Source organism: Rana temporaria, chromosome 1 (genome assembly GCF_905171775.1).
Source record: "Rana temporaria chromosome 1, aRanTem1.1, whole genome shotgun sequence".
Lineage (NCBI taxonomy): Eukaryota > Metazoa > Chordata > Amphibia > Anura > Ranidae > Rana > Rana temporaria.
In genome coordinates this window covers 179779881-179802425 of record NC_053489.1, presented here as the reverse complement: position 1 = coordinate 179802425, position 22545 = coordinate 179779881, and the positions used below count along the sequence as shown (strand labels likewise).

The 22545-nt window shown below is 45.1% G+C and overlaps 1 protein-coding gene across 1 annotated transcript in view; it reads left to right on the top strand.

The window, feature by feature from the left end:
• The window catches only part of ANAPC5 (anaphase promoting complex subunit 5), a 54988-nt gene that overhangs the window by 22900 nt on the left and 9543 nt on the right, over positions 1–22545 (top strand). The window contains exons 11-14 of the mRNA XM_040346856.1: positions 3903–4038; positions 7041–7115; positions 10040–10161; positions 11951–12058. Of these exons, the coding sequence (XP_040202790.1) occupies positions 3903–4038; positions 7041–7115; positions 10040–10161; positions 11951–12058 (441 nt within the window). The remainder of the gene's footprint in view (positions 1–3902; positions 4039–7040; positions 7116–10039; positions 10162–11950; positions 12059–22545) is intronic.

Sequence of the window (22545 nt, the reverse complement as noted above, 5' to 3'; positions counted from 1 at the left end):
TAACATCTTATGAATGGATTTGATCCTTCAAACAACTAGCTGGCTCTTTTGAGATATAGATCCCACTATCTGCCTTTGGACTCTTCTGGTACAATAAATGTTATTGCACATGAAAGTAACAAGACAGCTGATTACCCACGCAGGGGTTATACAACAATGAACCGGAAACAAGTCCTGTAGGCACGGGTAATATCTTGTGTAACCAAATATTTTTAGCAGAGAAAAATGTTAACTAACCAACCTCATGGATAGAGTTGTAAGTCCACAGCCCTAAGGCCTAGAGGCATACCATGAGGCAGGAGGGGCAAGCCGGTCACAGATGAAAAGAAGGGGGGTGGAAAGCATGTGAGTAATTCCCAAAGAGGAGGCGGGATTGGAGGAAAGGGGGACCTGCAGGCTTGGGTGGTGGTATCCATTCTAGGATACCCAGACTGGTTAGTTGCAGGGTGGGAAGGGTATACGACCACCAGGAAGCCCACACTTTCAGAAATTTAGCATGAGTCCGCTTCTTTACAGGAGCCCGAAGACTCCATTAGACTTTGGCAGGATCACCAGATGTGGAGTACATCACTGCATTGGCAGCAGCCCCTGAAGCACCTGTCGCTGTATGATGGGTTCAAACCTGCAATATGGGCCGGGACCCAGTACCACCTCTAAAGGACCTTGTAGGCTGCCTTCAGCATAGTCGTGTTGAAAGAAAATTTTATCTCAGGAAGACCAGGCCTTGTTCCATTTTTCTCATTTGATGGAGGTTCCTTGTTCTCGATCCCAATTGGATCTGTCTGAGGTTGAGGAGGGGGGTCATTGGCATTCCGGAGTGAATAGTTTAGAGAGGAAGTGCCTGGGACACCAGGAGAGTGGCAGGTATGTTTGAAGGCATTAACAGGGATAGGAGGAATTGTGTCTCAAAGAGAACACTCAGTGACAGAGTTGAACCTGGCAAACAGATTCAGCAGGCGGTGTCTCGTGAGTTTTCTGAATGGAGATGTGAGACGTGAAAAAGTGTAAGACTTGTGTGAAGCCATGAGGAAGGGGGACATGAGGTTACCCGACTAAGTCCCAGTTTCTTAAACTATGGAGCATAAGGGGGCTAAGAGAAGAGGGGGGCCGAGCCTGTGGGGAGCCACAGAAGTCTGCCCTTGAACTTTTGTTAAATGGGGTGCCTATATGTATGAGCCCTAATGACTTTGTATATTGGTGCTTCTAATGCTGAGATTATTGCTGTATTGTTTTCATGAGTCCTGATGAAGCTAGTTCTGGTGAAACACGTTGACACATGAAGACTTATTTTTCAGCTTTGAAATTTGTAAAGCATATCAACATCTATTTGTGTATGGACATATACAGTGAATCTTACAAGCACTGCTTTATAATTGGTTTTTAATCAGTAAGATTATCATACATTTTGTATGAGCTTTTTTAACTTTTTATTATACAACAAATGATGATTTTATAGATAACTTTTTTTTACTCGTGTTTGGTCTATATAGTCCGAATCGCCCCCCCTTTTTTTTTTCTTATTCTGTACAATACGGATGATGGCAATGAGTGTTGCAATGTCTGCTGTAGCAAATTTACACACATACAGAAAACTGCTCAGACATGGTCATTCTAGCAGCACTTCAGCATTGATACACTGGGGGTTTTACCAGTGCTACTGCCCAGCTAGTCGGCCACAAAGGGAGAATGGCTTGTATGAAAGCAGCATCTTTCAACAAGGGTGCCTTCTGAAAACTTTAGTGGTGCCAAAATGCCTAAAAATTTCCATAAAATAGTATACAAGCCAGCGGGTGGATGAAGCCTGCCTTTTCATTACAGAGCCACGGGTTTTCATTGTGCACCATTACAACCTTCAAGCCACCAGCATCCTAACAACCGATGATGTCATCAGTTGATAAGGTGGGCATCAGGCTCCTGCACAGCATCCTTGTTTGCCCCTCTTTGTCTGGGGCCATGTTAGCTGAGCGAGGCAAAAAAAATGAGAAAAGAAACCTTTACATACTAGTACAGTACTAGTGTGTGAAGGTGTGTTTGCTTTAGATTTATTTTTTAACTCCCACCATTGCCAAAGCATTTTCTACTCCTGTTGGCCACAGTGTGTCCCCCCTGATATTTGAAGGGCAGTAAAATGGCCCTTTGTTTCGAACGTTTCGAGACCCCTGCTTTAGAAGAATAAGTCACCTCTAATGTTGGGTGTCCTCCATGTGTAGATGTTTCTGCGTTATGTAAACGTATTAGTTTTTAGTCCTTTTACATTTTAGCTCACTCACTGCAGTGGATAATCTACAACCTGCATTTGTCTTGGGATCCATTAGAGTTTCAGCTCAGCGCTTCGATTAACTACCGTATTTATCGGCGTATAACTCGCACTTTTCCCCCTGAAAATAGGGGGAAAATCACGGGGGCGCGCTATACGCCGATAGCATACCTCGGAGGGGAAGGAGGGGGACGAGCGCACACGGAAATCACTGAGCCGTCATCTCCTCTCGGCTGTTACGTCACACACGCACAGTCCCGCCTCCGCCACCAGCATTGGACCAGTGTTCTGTCTGTCACAGGAGATGGTCCAATGCCGATGGCGGAGGCGGGACTGTGCGTGTGTGATGTGAGAGCCGAGATAATGGCTCAGTGATTTCCGGCGGGTGCTCTTCCCCTCCGAGGTAAGCTACCGCGCTGCCCGCGTTTAAGGGTAGGTTCAATCCTTTTACCTTTACTTAACTAAGCTGTACCAAAACAACTTGTAACATGAGACCGATGAAACACATTCTGCTGTAGGTTCCTCCACAACCTACTCTGCCTGCATATCTGCCTCAATTGACTCACAAACAAGGTCATCCTTTGCTCTGCCATGCATTTTGGACTGCCTTGCATGGAACCTATTCATTGGATAATCTATACTCAGTCTCTTGTATTCTGCTAGACCAGGCTTGATTGCAAAATAAATGATAGTATTCGTTTTTCCAGAAAATTCCCTCTTAAAATTGGGGTGCGCGTTATACACCGATAAATACGGTATTTAGATCCCATTTGACTGACTTGCACTAGTTGCTGAAGGGTTATTTATTAATTTTTTTTTTTTTTTACTTCACCTATCCGCATAAATACCATCCAACCCTTACATCCCATATATATACAGCCGGGGAGCACCGATTTTTCAAAGCCGGGCACCCCTTCCATAGACTCCCATGTTAAACGGTAATTTCTCCGGTGATTTTGGGGACCTGGTACTGGCCAGTCGTAGGTCCCCTGGACCTGGAACTTGGCACACATGTAGCCCCATTTCTCCTCTACAAGTGTGCAACGTTTTTTTTGTCTGGGGGACCTACCGCTGGGAAGCACCGATTTTATTATTTATTTATTTTTTCTTCAAAGCCAGGCACCCCTTCCATAGACTCCCATTTTAAATGTCAGTCTAGTAATGGACACAGTGAGGCATGCAGATGGACACCCTAGGCTTATACTCGAGTCAATAAGTTTTCCCATTTTTTTTTTGTAGTAAAATAAAATTAGGTGCCTTGGCTTATTCGGGTCGGCTTATACTCGAGTGTATATATAGAATATAATTTTTTTTTATTTTTTTTTGAATAGTCAAAACATATTTTTTGGACCACTATGTAAACTCCAGAATAGGGGACTAAATTGTGGAATTCATTTACTGAATTTCAGTCAGACTTTGTCCATTACATCCACATTCTTCCCTTTTATCCTCTTGGTTGCTAGTTGCCTGGCTGTATCTGACTTCAATACTTATTGACCTGGTGTAAGCATGGAGAAGGTAAAGTCAAACCACTTGATCTGCATACTTAATCAAGGCAAGTGATCCATGGTATAGAACTATTGGATAGCAATGGCAGGCAGAGTACAATAAGCCTTGAAGGTGATATTATCTCTCTGTGTTACAGCACCATGGCATTGCAGCAGGCACAGATGCTCCTTACTATGAACAGCCTGGATGCTGTTAATGTGACTGTCCAGCAGAACAATACTGAGCCCTTTGCTGTAGTTTTGTGTCATCTTGCAGAACTCCATGCTGAGCAGGTGAGTTTCATACTTGAACCTATCATCTTTCTTTGACTCTTGGGGTCTCCGTAAAATTTGGACTTCTGAAGCCAATCGAAAAGTACATGTATTTATTATACACGCATGCAGGGAGAGCAACACAACACAAGATAAAAGCATGCTCTGATCAGCTGAGGGCTTCTAATACAATTTCATATTTCTTAAGACAGAGCTCGACAAAACCCAGGCGCCAGGTCGCAATGGCGACTGGAAATTGCATCCTGGCACCTGGATTACACTGCAGCAGTTGCGCGGACTAGCGTAGGGCTAGCCAATTAATTGAGGCCGTGGCTTTTGCGGCCTGCTGGAGCGGGATACACGTTCCATCTTCGAACTGGTGCCCTCTGGTGGACAGTGCTGTGATGAGCGGCTTGCTCTCACTGCCCGCCCATACTGCCTTCCCTCAGTGCTAATCCCCACCCCGCCGAGTTCGATCACATGACCGCTGCTGTGGTCAGCTGGTTTCGGGCATCCTATGCGGCTTTGTGTGGAGATGCCAGAAGTGTATAGCGGTTGTAGATGAAGGGACAACAGGGATAGGATGGTGCTGGAGGATGGAGAGCATGAAGCGTGCAGCCATCACCCTCTCCCCATGCAAAGGTATCTACACACTGACGGCTTCTTATACGGAGGGCTCATTAAAGCAGTGTGTTATATTAGATCACCATAGATCTCTATACAACATGCCAGCAGCGGGATGTCCTCCTTCCAGCCTGGATCTTGATGGAAGGTCTCCCTACAATCACTAAGTAAACATTAGAAGTATAATTTAGCTTTTGCAAAACATATCTGTGCCTATATTTACATAAAAATGTATATGTATTATTATTTTATATTGTGTTCCAGCAATCGGCATTGGAAACTGACGGCTATTACTAGCAACACCATACACCACCCCCCCAATCTACATCATTATTATTATACAGGGTTTATATAGCACCAGCACTTTGCAATGTAGACGGGGGACAGTACAATTTCAATACAGGAGGGCTGTGCTCATGGAGCTTACAATCTAAAAGAAGTGGGAGGTGATAGAAAAGGTAATAGCTGTGGCGGGGGGGGGGGAGGGTGGCTGATGGAGGTGGTTCAGGTACAGTTTTTAGGTGGAGGTAGGGTAGGCTTCCCTGAATAAGTGAGTTTTTAGGGATCGCCTAAAGGCAGGCTGGGTAGGGAGTTCAGAGGATGGGAGAGGCTCTGGAGAAGTCCTGGAGGTAAGCATGGAAGGTGGTAATAAAGGAGCTAGAGAGCAAGAGGTCTTGGGAGGAGTGGAGATCTACATCTTGTGATAAGGCTGCGCTGATGGGCACTGATGAGGTGGCACTGATATGGGCACTGAGGTGGAACGGACAGGCAGCACTGACAGGCGGCACTAATGGGCACTGACAGGTGACACTGATGAGGCTGCGCTGATAAGCATTGATAGGCTGCACTGACTAGGTGGCACTTATGGGCACCGATAGGATACATCAGCGCAGCCTCATCAATATCGCCTATCAGTGCCGCCTATCAGTACCTATCGTTGCTATCTAATCAGTGCAGCCTATCAGTGCCCATCAGAGCAGCCTCATCAGTGCCACCTTATTTTTTTTTACTTTTTGGTCTTTTTTCGCTTGGCACCAGACCCGAGCAATTCTTATTGCCTGACGCACCGGACATGCAGTTCTGGGCGCTGAACAGCCGATTTAAAAACTGTCTCCTAACTTTTTTAGCTGGCTCCTAGATTCTCTAAGCAAATTTGTCAAGCCCTGTCTTAAGATGGGTGGGACCTGGCTATCTAACTGCTTTGAAGTTTCATCCTTGTTTGACTTCTTTGAATAAATGAATGATAATTTATAGGGACTTGTTAAGCTTGGTGTGTGTGTGTGTGTGTATACAATCAGCAGATTGCATGAAAAAACCCCATGCAAATGAGGCGTGACCCCATGCAAATGATGGGCCGAGCGCCAGACAGGTACGTATCACGAACTGTGACGTGGACGCATGCACAGCACACCCCCCTGGGCCTGCTCATAACCACGCCGACACAACTGCCTAAGCTACGCCGGATCCCTGCGTACGCCGTGAACATAACGTATGCCCAGCCAGACACACGTCCAACGCACAATACGCCGGCTTGTGTTCCCTGGTGCAGACCTGAGCATGTCTGTTGCTGGGTTGCATCTCCTTTATGGGGAATAACTTTACGCCGGACGTACAACTTGCGCGCATCTCGCGTAGCAAGCTACGTCGGCGCGGTGTAGCCTGTTTTTAGGTGCATATTAGTTTGTGGGTCTGGCGCACTTATGTCTGCGTAACTTGTTATACATCGGCGTAAGTGCTTTGTGAATCTGGGTTATTAAGTTCACACTGCTGCAAATTCTATTGCGAATTTGAGCTGTTGCGATCGCAGTTAAAGCCCACCCCACTAAAGTAGTGAGTGCTTTTTGCGCCTTTTGTCATTAGGCACGTGTGTCTCTTATCTGTAAGGCTGCAACATGGTTTTCTATTTGTATGTTCTCCAAGTTTTTCTAGGTTAATGTATTGGTCTCTGCATATTCTAGTTTTGGCGAAAAAGCTCTGCAAACAATGATTAACTTTTGGACATCCCTTGGTTACTTAAGGCCATAAACCCGTGTCCCTCATTGGTTGATTGAGAAAAGGATTTTACAGCGATGTTCATTCTATTTTCTCTGAATCCATTGGGGGGCTCGGCACCCCCTCCCTCCCTTTTTTTGGACGCTTGCTACAACTAGGTATGAAATGGGAGGACTTATAACCTCTAGGGTGCTGGCCCTCAATTTTGATGTGCCTAGTGTCCGTTCTCCTATAGGATTGGTTGGTTGCTTATTACCATAAAGCTCTGTCCCTCAATGGAATCAAAGAAAATGTTTAAAGTTCTATATTTTGCACTTGGTGAAAAAACATAACCAAACACTTTTGGCATATTTCACAGACAAGTTCAATGCTAATGTATAACTAAGTATAGTTGCTTACATTTACAGGGCTGTTTTTCTGCTGCTTCTGAAATCTTGAAACATTTAAAGGAGAGATTTCCCCCTGGCTGCCAGCATGCAAAGGTAAGCACAGTGATTGTTTATTTTAGTCTGTTCATCACTGTTAGCTGATTATTGGAGAAACTTCAATTGACTGATCTAAAATAAAATGTTGTATATCTAAAAATATCTGTACCTTCGAAAACTGCATTTAAGTTGTATGTACAGTCGTGGCCGAAATTGTTGGCACCCCCAGAAATTTTTCCAGCAAATCAAGTATTTCTCACAGAAAAGTATTGCAATAACACGTTTTGCTATACACATGTTTATTCCCTTTGTGTGTATAACAAAAAAAGGAGCAAAAAAAGCAAATTGGACATAATGTCACACAAAACTCCAAAAATGGGCTGGTCAAAATTCTTGGCACCCTTAACTTAATATTTGGTTGCACACCCTTTGGAAAAAATAACTGAAATCAGTCGCTTCCTATAACCATCAATGAGCTTCTTACACCTCTCACCTGGAATTTTGGACCACTCTTCCTTTGAAAACTGCTCCAGGTCTCTCTTATTGGAAGGGCGCCTTTTCCCAACAGCAATTTTAAGATCTCTCCACAGGTGTTCAATGGCATTTAGATCTGGACTCATTGCTGGCCACTTTAGAACTCTCCAGCTCTTTGTTGCCATTAATTTCTGGGTGCTCTTTGACGTATATTTGTGGTCATTGTCCTGCTGGAAGACCCAAGATCTCGGACGCAAACCCAGCTTTCTGACACTGGGCTCTACAGTGCGACTCAAAAAGCTTTAGTAATCCTCAGATTTCATAATGCCTTGCACACATTCAAGGCACCCAGTGCCAGAGGCAGCAAAACAACCCCAAAACATCATTGAACCTCCACCATATTTCACTGTAGGTACTGTGTTTTTTTCTTTGTAGGCCTCATTCCATTTTCGGTAAACAGTAGATTGATGTGCTTTACCAAAAAGCTCTATCTTGGTCTCATTTGTCAACAAGACGTTTTCCCAGAAGGATTTTGGCTTACTCAAGTACATTTTGGCAAACTGTAGTCTTGCTTTTTTATGTCTCTGTGTCAGCAGTGAGGTCCTCCTGGGTGTCCTGCCATAGCGTTTTGTTTCATTTAAATGTCGACGGATAGTTGTCGCTGATACTGATGCTCCCTGAGCCTGCAGGACAGCTTGAATTTCTTTGGAACTTGTCCTGCATTGCAACCTTTCATCAATTTTTCTCTTTCATCCACGCCCAGAGAGATCAGCTACAGTGCCATGGGTTGCAAACTTCTTGATAATGTTGCGCACTGTGGACAAAGGCAAATCTAGATCTCTGGGGATGGACTTGTAACCTTGAGATTATTGATATTTTTCCACAATTTTGGTTCTCAAGTCCTCAGACAGGTCTCTTCTCCTCTTTCTGTTGTCCATGCTTAGTGTGGCACACGCAATGCAAAGACTAAGTGAACTTCTCTCCTTTTTATTTGCTTTCAGGTGTGATTTTTATATTGCCCACACCTGTTACTTGCCCCAGGTGAGTTTAAAGGAGCATCACATGCTTGAAACAATCTTATTTATCCACAATTTTGAAAGGGTGCCCAGAATTTTGACCAGCCCATTTTTGGAGTTTTGTGTGACATTATGTCCAATTTGCTTTTTTTTTCCTCCCTTTTTTTGTTTTGTTCTAATACACACAACAGGAATAATCATATGTATAGCAAAACATGTGTTACTGCAATACTTTTCTGTGAGAAATACTTGATTTTCTGGAAAAATTCTGGGGTGCCAACAATTTCAGCCATGACTGTAAATGCAAAACTTTAATAGTTTAGAGAGAGAGACCCCTTAGTACTTGTGTGCCTCTGAGGCAGGAATATGAAGAAAAAATTCTCCAATGGGACAGAGGAATCACAACACAAATTGACATTTTTTATTTATTTTTAAACCTTTACTATGGCTAGAATTCTATAAGCTCACCTTTTTTGTATTATGTAACACCCCAGGCCCTTGTTGTCGCAGCGAGCCGGAGGTTCTTTCCCCACACCCCTGTCACATTTTCATATTCAGCGTTCTGTGAATGGTAGAACTACAAGTACCTACAGCCTTTGTGGCTGTTGGCTTGTTGTTCTCAATGAGCTACCTGGACGCTGATGAGTGCTCTTGGCAGTTCATTGATGTCATTGTGTAACTTCCTGCCCATACGAGGTACGAGCAGACAGCTTGCATTGCACCTACAATCTGCTGATTGTGGCTCCAAGTAAACAAATAAATACACTTCTCTTTTTTACAAAGGTAAACTTATCCCTTTTAAACTTGAATCTTTTAACATAAAAATGAATATATTGTAACTGCATGGATTATATCTTGTCTAATAAAATGCAAATCATATGACTGTTGGATGCACATTTTGTTTGACACCTCTGCTCTCCTTATCCAAATTGCCATTAGCTGATGTACTTTCTTTTTTCTCTTCAATTTCTTTAACTCTTTTATGACCACCCAGTACATGTGTGCGACGGCAAAAGGTGGGCTTTAACACACACGCTGCACGTATACCTTAATGGGCAACCAAAGTTCATGTGCTCAGCACATAAAGAGCTCTTGGCCTGGAGTTTCAGTAGCTGACGGGAATTGGACTCCCTAAATATTTACCCGAGTCCAATTGCACTGCTGTATGCGTTGTTGGTTTCTGGTCTACTCCTCTCGGGACACAGAGGCAGCAGCGGAAACCATTGGCTCCTGCTGTTGTCAGTCAATTCCTGTGAGAAAGGGGTGGGGCTGAGCCGCATTCTGTGTTTATGGACGCACATAGCATGGCATGGGAGTGGGCCACTGGTGTGCCCCCATATCAAGCAGACCCTGCTCTGTGCAGTCTGATTGCACAGAGCAGGTAGGTATAACATGTATGTTTTTAGAAGAAAAAAATTGTTTACAACAACTTTAAGCCCATTGTACTTATTTGATTGCCAACTATATTGTGTTTAACTTGTTCTCTTCCAGCTTTGGATGTTGTTTGATCAGAAAATCCAGTTTAATCGAGCTATGAATGATGGGAAGTATCACCTGACCGAATCGCTTGTGACAGGAATTACTGCTCTTGACAGTGTGGAAGGATTATACAGGTTTGAGGGGCAGCTTGTCTATCCTATTCTAGCTATGCAAATTTTGGTCAGATAAAATGAATAGTGCTGTCCCCTCCATTACTATTACTTACCGTATTTATCTTCCTATAGCGCGCACCGGCGCGCTATAGGAGGTAAATTTCAGGAAAAAAAAGAAAATACTTAGTTTGAATGCCCCTCGTCGGTGTCTTGTCCGGTCCAGCGTCTGTCTGAGTCCTTGGTGGTGTCCTCTCCGCTTCTCCCGCGCTGTTTTTGAGCCGATCCCCGCTTCCCGTGATGTGTTTGAACGCTGCCGCCGACATATACCGAGCGCAGTACACTCGGGCACGCTCGGCTCCTCTCGCATAAAGGCTAGGAGGCGGCACAGGGCATGACCGCGAGCGGAACCGAGCCTGGCCGAGTACCCGAGTGTACTGCGCTCGATATATGTCGGCGGCGGCGTTCAAACACAGCGCGGGTATCGGCGTATATTGCGCACCCACGATTTACACCCTGATTTTAAGGGGGAAAAAGTGCGTGGTATACGCTGATAAATACGGTAACCACTTGCCAACCGCTGCACGCCTATTTACATCAACAGAATGGCACGGCAGGCAGATGGTGTACAGGTACGTCCATTTAAATCTGCCGCCCAGCGGGGGCATGCCTTGCGAGTGCGGCCGCGGGTCCCGGGAACTCTATGTTCCCGGGAGTCCCGCGATTGCTGTCAGCAAGAGCAGAACAGGGAAATGCCCGTGATCGGGAATGGTCATCAGTGACGTGTAGCCACACCCCTAACATAAGAATCACTTAATAGGGAACACTTAACCCCTGCAGCGCCACCTGGTGGTTAACCCCTTCACGGCCAGTGTCATTTTTACAGTAATCAGTGCATTTTTATAGCACTGATTGCTGTAAAAATGACAATGGTCCCAAAATGGTGTCAAAAGTGTCTGATGTGTCCGCCATAATGTTGCAGTCACGATAAAAATCGCTGATTGCCGACATAACTAGTAAAAAAAAAAAAAAAAAGTATTAATAAAAATGCCATAAAACGGTCCCCTATTTTGTAGACGCTCTAACTTTTGCGCAAACCAATCAATAAACGATTTTTTTTTTTTTTTTTAAACCAAAAATATGTAGAAGAATACGTATCGGCCTAAACTGTGGAAATGTTTTTATATATATATATATATATATATATATATATATATATATATATATATATATATATATATATATATATATATATATATATATATATATATATATATATTATATATATATATAATATATATATAATTTTTTTTTTTTTTTTTGGGGGGGATATTTATTATAGCAAAAATTAAAAAAAATATATATTTTTTTTTTCAAAATTGTCGCTCCTTTTTTTTGTAAAAAATAAAAATTGCAGAGGTGATCAAATACCACCAAAAAAAAGCTCTATTTGTGGGGAAAAAAATATGTAAATTTTGTTTGGGAGCCACGTTGCACGGCCGCACAATTGTCAGTTAAAGCAACGCAGTGCCGAATCGCAAAAAGTGGCTTGGTTTTTAACCACCAAAATGGTCTAGGGGCTAAAGCGGTTAAGCGTTCACTTCTAATGAGGCTCCCCATAGACCATACTGTAAATGTGATATAGTACATAGGACTGTTGGGTATCATCTTTTTAGATGACTTTTTTACCTTTTCTTGTTCACATATCCGGCTTGTGATTTATCTAATAGTTGTGAGCCCCAGGCACATAATCTTTCCTGGTATGTAAGAAAACCTTTCTGTGGACCAAATTATTATTTTTTTCTATTTACAGAAAAGCAGTTGTTCTCAAAGCTCAAAACCAAACAGCAGAAGCTCATAAAATTCTGCAGGTGCTTTTAACTTACTGCCAGAAAGTAAAGAACATAGAGATGGTTATAAGGTAAGTAGGAGCTGCAGAGTCACTGTGAATTTAATCATGGGGAGTGCCTTTCAGCACATTTTGCTATTTGAATGTCATCCTGTGCAGCAAAATTACTCATCTTTTTCATTTTTAAAGCTCCTGGTGTAATTTCAAAGAGCTGCTAAACAATATCCTTGTTCTCCCCAAAAAATATATACATGAAATTTGTTATGGTTTTCTGCCTCCCTGTAACATACGCTAAGGCCTCGTACACACGACCGAACATGTCTGCTGAAACTGGTCCGCGGACCAGTTTCCGCGGACATGTTCAGTCGTCTGTACGGCCGACCGGACAATTTTCCGGCGGATCGGACAGGTTTCCAGCGGACAAATGTTTCTTAGCATGCTAAGAAACATGTCCGCTGGAAGCCTGTCTGTCCGGACATGTTCGGTGGTCTGTACGACTCACCGGGACATGTCCGCTCGGCCGAAAGCCCTCGCATGCGTCGAAGTGATTCGACGCATTTGTGGAAGCATTGACCTTCCAGGGTCGCGCACGTCACCGCGTCATTGGCGCGGCCATGTCACTGCGTTCGCTGTCCGCGGGAAATTTGGTCTGATGGTGTGTACAGCCATCAGACCAAAATCCGCCAGCGGACATGTCCGATGAAAGCGGTCTGCGGACCGTTTTCATCGGACATGTCCCGTCGTGTGTACGAGGCCTAAGAGGTCCCCAACTTCTCCTTTTCCCCCTTTTTTTTGCTTCCGTTCTTTTGGAAAGCGCAGTGTATGCTAGTTGCTGTCCTGTCCACAGCTCTATGCCCACTATAAATCCCATTGTTTCTAGTTCACCACAGGAGAGAGGGTGGCTAAAGTACTACACAAAGTGTGCCATATAGAATGATCATAGCCACCCTTTAACAGGAAGTCTGTTCACAGCAGCAAAAGAAAAGGAATTTGTAGATTGAGGCGGCTGAGAGCAGTAGATTTTTCTTTCTCGTACATCACGGGACACAGATCGGCATATTTACTATGTGGGTTATATGGAGTACCTTCAGGTGATGGACACTGGCAATCTCAAACAGGAAGTGCCCCTCCCTATATAACCCCCTCCCATAGGAGGAGTACCTCAGTTTTTTCGCCAGTGTCTTAGGTGTTGGTCACGGAATAGCTTGCCTCCATATCCTTAGGATTTTGGCAGGCTAACCGGATCTGTCCAGAGTGCCTCAGTGCCGAAGTGGACAGTACCCGGGCCCCAAAATCCATGGGGTTTTGCCTATAATGCCCTCTCCGGAGGGCTGGACCCTGGGCCCAGGACTTGGAGCTTTTTTTTCAAAGCCAAAAGTATCCTGTTTGCCGGGGTGCTATATAGGTCCAGGACAGCGGTTCCTTCTAGGACCCCAGTGCCTGATGGTCTACTACACTACCCACGGAGATGGGAGAAGATTGGACTGTGTTTGCTTGCAAACGTCCTGCGGCATGGAGCAGGTAAGTGGGGAGCCTGCGGAACTTGGTTCGACAGCGGGCTCCCCAGGGGTGATCAAAAAGGGGGGGTAGCCTGAGTATGCTTTGCATAGGCACCTTGGTCACTATGTCTGTGTGTAGACAGGATGGTCTGATTTCCCCCCCCCCATCTCTGGTCCCCCTGTCCAAGTGAATCTTTGCTGGCTACCTGCTGCCCTGCTGGTCAGATAGGGTCATCTTTTTGAATCCTATTCTGGGCAAAAAACTGAGTCCTTAGGTCTCTGTTATGTGCCTACCTGTCCGGGGGTTCGAATTTGCCGCCCTGCAGCCGTCGGCACGATCCTCTCTCCCTGCCTCTGTAGCGCCTGGCGCGCGTCTCCATGTGTCTCTCTCCTTCCTGACAGGCGCGCGCGCGAGCGCGGGCACGCCAAAATAGACGGTTTCGCGCCGTTCGGGAGGAGGGGGCGGGGAGAGCGCAGGAAGAGGCGTACCTTCGCGTCTGTTAAGAACAGACAGGCTGCATTCATGGCTCAGTCTGAGCTGATGCTGGAGGAGAGGGGACGCAGAGCGGCACTCCGGTGACCCCCGGTGGCAGGAAAGGGGTAGTACATCCTAGGCTTGGCCTATTTTCTTTCTATCAAGCCAAAAATTCCCCTTTGCAGCAGGTTGGAGGCCGGAAAAGAGATCTGGTGGGGCCGTATGTTATAAAAAAAAAAAAAAAAGAATATATATATACATTTTTTTTTTAAAGGAACATAATATCATATTAAAAAAAAAAAAAAAAAAAAGAGATTTTTTCCTTTATTTTTTGAATAAACATACTCGGCCTCACCAGGGGTTTTTGGACACTAGTAATCCTGCTGTTCCCTAAACCTCTTAACTATTCCTAGCTGCAAACAGTCAGTTGTTGCATGCAGGGGTACCTCGGTATTGTACTATGGCTCCCAAGGGCTCAGGATCAAAAGGGACAAAAAATGCCAAAAAACAAAAGGGCTCCCCCTCGGATTCTGAGGACACGAGTCAGGCTATGCCAGTACTCTCCCCACCTAGTAGCCAAGTTGTGGCCGCCTTGGTTGAGCCAATAGGGGGGTCTGGTGCGGCGGCTGGCCCAGATCCACCCAACCCTGTGTTTGTCACAGAGGAAATGCTAGCTGCCTCTTTGGGAGGGCTAGAGGAAAGATTGGCGGCTATGTTCGCTAAGTCTTTACCAGGCAAGAAACGGACTAGATCCCCTTCGCCTAAATTTGTATCCTCAGATGCTGAAATTCTCTCGCCGGGGGAATTAGAGTTTCAGGAGGACCTACTGGACGAGAATCCAGAGGGTTCAGAAATTGAGGAATCTACTGTTGAAGAACCATTCTCAGCCTCCCAAGCGGAGAGTCTGTGGGTCCAGTCTTTGACAGACATGGTTCACTCAGCATTTAAGTTGCCTTTACCGGAGCTCCGGGGTCCGGTAGTTTCCTCTTTGGGCTCCTTAAAGGCGCCCTTGAACAACGCAGTTTTTCCGGTCCATCCTCTATTGGAGGAATTAATTTTCCAGGATTGGGTACGACCAGACAGAATTTTTCTGCCGCCTAAAAAATTTTCTGTTATCTACCCGCTGGAAGAGAAGTTTGCCAAGAGATGGGCGCTCCCAGCTGTGGATGCTGCCATCTCGTGTGTGAATAAATCACTAACTTGCCCGGTAGAAAACATTCAAATGTTTAAAGACCCGGTTGATAAACGTTTGGAAACTCTTTTAAAAGCTTCCTTTGCTACGGCAGGGGCAGTGGTACAGCCAGCAGTTGCTGCTATCGGAGTCTGTCAAGCTTTAAAGGACCAGACTAAACAGATGCTTAAGGACATCCCTGCCCAGCAGGCAGAGGAGCTATCTGATATACCCAGAGCTCTATGCTTTGCGGTGGATGCTATAAAGGACTCTATTCAGCAGGCGTCTCGTTTATCACTATTTTTAGTGTATATGAGAAGACTCTTATGGTTAAAAAACTGGGCGGCCGAGCCCCCGTGCAAAAAGCTTCTGGCAGGTTTTCCCTTCCATGGAGGGCGACTCTTCGGAAAAGATCTGGATAAATACATTCAGACTATTTCGAGTGGTAAGAGTACGCTTTTACCAGTCAAAAAGAAGTTTCGGGGGCCTACGTTTAAAAGGCAGCTTTCTCCGGCTCCGGGGCCCTCAAATTCCAGGCAGTACCGACGGCCTCCTGTACGATCAAACTTTAACAGCAAATCGCAGGGACAGGCCTCTGGCGGCAAGAAGCCTTGGTATCGCAAACCAGCTAAGCCAGCCCCTAAGTCTGCCTTATGAAGGGGCGCCCCCACCCATGAGGGTGGGGGGAAGGCTTCACCTCTTTGCAGAGGTCTGGGAAGCCAACATCCCAGACGAATGGGTCCGGTCTACTGTGGCCGCAGGTTACAGACTAGAGTTTCTAAAAATCCCTCCTCCTCATTACCAGGAGTCAAGAGTACCAGGCGACCCTGTGAAAAAAGCCGCATTGATAGCGGCATTGAATCATCTGCTATGCCAGAAGGTCATAGTAGAAGTACCAGTCCGGGAACAGGGATTGGGGTTCTACTCCAACCTGTTTATCATCCCAAAGCCCAACGGCGATGTCAGGCCAATTTTGGACTTAAAGGGAGTAAATGCGTACCTAAGGGTCCGCTCATTCCGGATGGAAACTATTCGGTCAGCTGTCGCCGTGCTCCAGAAGGACGACTTTATGGCGTCCATAGACATAAAAGATGCTTACCTTCATGTGCCAATTTTTCAGCCACATCAAGTATTTCTACGCTTCTCGGTGGCTCAACGTCATTTCCAATTTATGGCGCTTCCTTTCGGGTTGGCTACGGCCCCCCGGGTATTCACGAAGGTCCTAGCTCCAATCCTAGCCAATCTAAGGACCCAAGGGGTCACGGTCCTGGCTTACCTGGACGACCTCTTGGTCGTAGACCACTCGTCTCCTGGCCTGGAGCGAGCAGTGGCCCTCACAGTTCAGTACCTCGAAAGGTTCGGCTGGGTCCTAAATCGAGACAAGTCAGCATTCCTGCCCACAAGGCAGCTGGAATACCTCGGTATGAGATTGGATACAGAACAACAGAAGGTGTTTCTGCCCTTATTAAAGGTCAAGGCCATCAAGAAGCTAATACAAATAGTTCTAAGCAAGAGAAGGCCAACTGTTCGCCTATGTATGCGGCTACTAGGCAAGATGGTGGCCACATTCGAGGCGGTTCCATACGCTCAAAGCCACACTCGCATCCTGCAGGCAGCCATCCTGTCAGTATGGAGCAAGAGGCCTCAAGCCTTAGATATTCCTTTGCCACTCTCACCAAGGGTGCGACAAGGTCTATCTTGGTGGTTAAACCCTCAGAATCTCCTGAAGGGAAAGACTTTCAGTCCTGTGACCTGGAAGATAGTAACCACAGACGCCAGCCTGATGGGCTGGGGAGCAATTTTGGATGGTTGCACTCGCCAGGGCACTTGGGCAGCGGCAGAGAAGCAGTTGCCCATCAATATCTTGGAGCTCAGAGCTGCTCGACTGGCCCTCAGGGCTTGGACGTCCAAACTACAGGGGTTCCCGGTGAGAATACAATCGGACAATGCCACGGCGGTGGCGTATATAAATCACCAAGGGGGAACCAAGAGTCTAGCCGCTCAGAGAGAAGTGAGCTTAATTCTCTTGTGGGCAGAAGCCCATGTGCCCTACATATCGGCTATATTCATTCCCGGAGTGGACAACCTACAGGCGGACTTCTTAAGTCGCCAGACTCTATGGCCGGGGGAGTGGTCTCTGCATCCACAAGTTTTTCAGACACTCTGCCAGAAATGGGGAGTGCCGGACGTGGATATCATGGCATCGAGACTGAACAAGAAGCTAGACAGGTTCATGTCCCGCACAAGGGATCCCAGGGCCTGCGGAACCGATGCGTTAGTTTGCCCTTGGCATCAGTTCAAACTCCTTTATGCATTTCCCCCGCTCCAGTTACATAGTTACATAGTTACATAGTTAGTCAGGTTGAAAAAAGACACAAGTCCATCCAGTTCAACCACAAAAAACAAAATAAAAAAACACAGTAAAATCCTATACACCCAACTCCATACCCACAGTTGATCCAGAGGAAGGCAAAAAACCCCAGCGGAGCAGTTACTACCCCGCCTGCTGCGCAGGATCAGGGTGGAGCACATACCAGTTATCCTGGTAGCTCCAGCATGGCCCAGAAGGGCATGGTATTCACTAATCCTGAAGATGGTAGTGGGAGACCCTTGGACTCTTCCTCTACGGCCAGACCTGCTATCGCAAGGTCCGATCCTCCACCCTGCCTTACGGCATCTAAATTTTGACGGCCTGGAAGCTGAATCCCTGATTCTCAGGGGTAGAGGTTGGTCTCAGAAAGTAATCTCTACCCTAATCAGAGCCAGGAAACCGGTCTCTAGGGTGATTTATTACAGGGTCTGGAAGGCCTATGTAGGCTGGTGTGAGTCCAAGCGATGGCTTTCTCGCAAATTTACCATCGATAGAGTATTAAGTTTCTCCAGCGAGGAGTGGATAAAGGACTGGCATTAAGCACAATCAAGGAACAGATTTCAGCTTTGTCAGTGTGGTTTCAGCGGCTGCTGGCCACCCACTCCCAGGTTAAGACCTTCATTCAGGGGGTCTTACGTATTAATCCTCCAGTTAAATCCCCGCTTTGTCCGTGGGATTTAAATCTTGTCCTGTCAAGTTTACAGAAACAACCTTTTGAGCCGTTGGCTGAAATTCCTTTGGTTTTTTCTGACAAGGAAGTTAGTATTTTGGTCGCCATAGTTTCCGCCAGAAGAGTTTCGGAACTGGCAGCCTTATCCTGTAAGGAACCATATCTTAGTTTTCATAAGGACAAGGTCGTTCTCCGCCCTCATCCTTCCTTCCTACCAAAGGTTATATCCAGTTTTCATCTAAACCAGGATTTGGTATTACCATCCTTCTTCCCTAAACCTACTTCCAGAAAGGAAGGGTTGCTGCATGCCTTGGATATTGTCAGGGCCATGAGGGCCTATATTAAAGCTACAGAGAAGATCCGGAAAACAGACGTGTTGTTCATTTTACCGGATGGGCCCAAGAAGGGGCAGGCAGCTGCAAAATCCACCATCTCGAGGTGGATTAAACAGTTAATCACTCAGGCCTACGGCTTGAAAGGGTTGCCTCCTCCGGTATCATTAAAGGCTCATTCTACTAGGGCCATGGGCGCTTCCTGGGCAGCACACCACCAGATCTCTATGGCTCAAGCTTGCAAGGCGGGCAACCTGGTCTTCTGTCCACACGTTTACAAGGTTCTACCAGTTGGACGTAAGAAGGAATACAGATACAGCCTTTGGGCAGGCAGTGCTGCAGGCTGCGATTTAAGACCCTTAGAATCGGGGGCACCCTTGAGTTAAAATTTAAATTTAAGTTTAATTTTTCTCGACTAAGTTGGATTTATTATTATTTGAGAGTATCTCTGAATTAAATCCTTGTGTCTTGGGAAGATTTCTCCCTCCCCTCAGTAAAGCATTGCTTTGGGACATCCCACATAGTAATGAATATGCCGCTCTGTGTCCCGTGATGTACGAGAAAGAAAAAGGGATTTTTAATACAGCTTACCTGTAAAATCCTTTTCTTGGAGTACATCACGGGACACAGAGCTCCCACCCCTCTTATGGGGACCATTTTTGGGAGGCATACTGCTTGCTACAAAACTGAGGTACTCCTCCTATGGGAGGGGGTTATATAGGGAGGGGCACTTCCTGTTTGAGATTGCCAGTGTCCATCACCTGAAGGTACTCCATATAACCCACATAGTAATGAATATGCCGCTCTGTGTCCCGTGATGTACTCCAAGAAAAAGATTTTACAGGTAAGCTGTATTAAAAATCCCTTTTTTATTTATTTTTTGGAGTTAAGAATACATACTTGAATAGAATATTTTATATATAGAATCTCACAAAAGTGAGGACAGCCCTCTAATTTTTGTAAATATTTTATAATATCTTTTCATGGGACAACACTAAAGAAGTGACACTCACACTTTGTGAGTGTATATCTTGTAAAACAGTGTAAACTTGCTGTCCCCTCAAAATAACTTGACACACTTTTGTTGCCAGCGGTTCAGCCATTAATGTCTAAACCGCTGGCAACAAAAGTGAGTACACCCTTAAGTGAAAATGTCCAAATTGGGCCCAATTAGCCATTTTCCATCCCCGATGTGACTCGTTAGTGTTACAAGGTCCCAGGTGTCAATGGGGAGCAGGTGTGTTACATTTGGTGTTATCACTCTCACTCTCTCATACTGGTCATTGGAACTTCAATATGGCACCTCAAGGCAAAGAACTCTGAGGATCTGAAAAACATTTTTTTTGCTCTACTTAAAGATGGCATAGGCTATAAGAAAATTTCCAAAACCCTGAAACTGAGCTGCAGCACGATGGCCAAGACCATACAGCGTTTTAACAGGACAGGTACCACTCAGAACAGGCCTTGCCATGGTCGACCAAAGAAGTTGAGTGCACATGCTCAGCGTCATATCCAGAGGTTGTCTTTGTGAAATGGACATACGAGTGCTGCCAGCATTTCTGCAGAGGTTGAAGGGGGTGGGTGGGGTTATACGCCGCACACTGCATCAAATTGGTCTGCATGACTGTCATCCCAGAAGGAAGCTTCTTCTAAAGATGATGCACAAGAAAGCCCACAAACAGTTTGCTGATGACAAGCAGATTAAGGACATGGATTACTCGAACCATGTCCTGTGGTCTGATGAGACCAAGATAAACTTATTTGGTTCAGATGGTGTCAAGTGTGTGTGGCGGCAACCAGATGAGGAGTACAGGAGACAAGTGTGTCTTGCCTATAGTCAGGCATGGTGGTGGGAGTGTCATGGTCTGGGGCTGCATAAGGCAGTGCTGGAAAATAATGGTGGCCACACAAAATATTGACACTTTGGGCCCAATTTGGACATTTTCACTTAGGGGTGTACTCACTTTTGTTGCCAGCAGTTTAGACATTAATGGCTGTGTGATGAATTATTTTGAGAGGACAGCAAATTTACACTGTTATACAAGCTGTACACTCACTACTGTACATTGTAGCAAAGTGTCATTTCTTCAGTGTTGTCACATGAAAAGATATAATAAAATATTCACAAAAATGTGAGGGGTGTATATACAGTTACATTTATACCAGAGTTTTAAAGAAGCCATTATCTTTTTTTTTTTTTCCTCATATAAAGTTGTTCTAGATCAGGAGTAGGCAACCTTTGAGAAGTGGCGATCTACCTAAGCAACATGGAAGAGATTAAAATTCACCTGAGTGCAACGTCCGCTTCTCTCCTTTTTTTTCTCTCTTTAAGATATTAAATAGCAAGGCCCCAATAAAATTAATGGCATAAAGAAAACGTATAAAAAAATAAAATAAACGACACTCTGAAGTATATATTTGTCTATTTTCAGCTTGCCCCAGTCCAGTCATAAGATTTTCCCTGTGTCAGCCAGTGGCAGCTGCAGAGGAGACAGCGCTTGATATCGGCTGGTAAAACCTGGAGCGGTGATATCACCCATAGGGTTCCATGTTCCAGCTGTAATTGATGCTCCTTCCTCTCCCGTACATATGCCACTGGCTCACACAGGTGAGATAATGTGACCAGATTGGAGTGACCTGAAAATAGGTTAAAGATAGATGTTAGGAGGGGAATGGGCATTTTTAGGGCGAGTTAGGTTTAAGCTGGAATTCTGCTTTAAAAAAAAAAAAAAAGCACTTTAAGACTGGCTTTTGTACATTTAGTTTGCTGGTTTAAAAGTGGTATACCACAGCTACATGCTGCCTTGTTTTTTGTAAAAGCAATCCTAGCGGCTAATTAGCCACTGTATTGCTTTTATAGGTGGCGGAAGGGGGTCCCTCACCCTCTTGCCACTCTCCAGTGCCTCTGTACACTGATGGTCAGTGGCAGTGTTATTTCAAACTACTCTCTCTATTGGTGGACAGTGGCAGTAATTTAACCTCTTTGTGCTGCATTAGTGGCACCAGCATCTGTGTTAATTACCACTTTATGCTGAATTAGCGGCCGGTGGCAATGTTTAATTACCCCTTCATGCTGCAGAATAAAGGGGTTAATTAATACTGACACCGGTGCCACTAATGCAGCATGAACGGGTTAATGTGCTGCTACTGGTCACTGATGCATTAGTTACCAGTCGCAGGGAATTAACCCCTTTGTGCTGCATTAGTGGCACCGGTGTCAGTGTTAAACACTGCCACTGGCTGCTAATGCAAAATAAATGGGTAAGGAACACTGACACATGCCACATTTAACCCCGTCACTACCTCCCCCCCCCCCTCCTCACTGTAAAAAAACTTGTTGGAATGAAATAAAAGACTGGACGACTGCACTCTGTACCAGAAGAATTTTTAAACCGTCTTCAATAAAGGTGTCAAAGACATCAGAGGCACAGGATCGATGAAAAGCTGACATGTTGCACACCACTATGGGATGCTAAGGCTGCATTCACACCGTATATACGCCTGAAGCGCGACGTTCGTGCCGCTGGAGGGGCGAATTTCCATTGATGTCTATGAGATGGTTCACATCTCACGCCGAAACGCCGTACGCCTGCCGCCTGAAAACAAGTCCCGGACCCTTTTTTCAGGCGGCTTTCGGCGTTCGGCATAGACATCATTGTAAAAAGATTTGTGTAAAAAAAAAAAAAAAAGTTTAGAAATCGCGGCAAAATACGCCGCGTTACAGTATGAATGCAGCCTTAGTCTGACTATGTTGTTTTTCCCTGTGTTTGTTTTTTTATTTTTTTATAATAAAATGTTTCTATTTGCAAAAACGGCAAAAAAAAATTGCAAATGGAATTTTTTTTTATTATATTTTAATTATTTTTCTATTTGCAAAAATGCCAATAGCCCTATTTTGGACTGCTGAAATTTCGATGCATCACGACTCTTAGCTGTAGACAACAGCTTACACCTCATAGCTCAATGCACTGCTTTATTCTCTTAGCCCATTGATGTCCAAAATAATGAATAAATGTCTGGAGACATACATAATGCATGTGC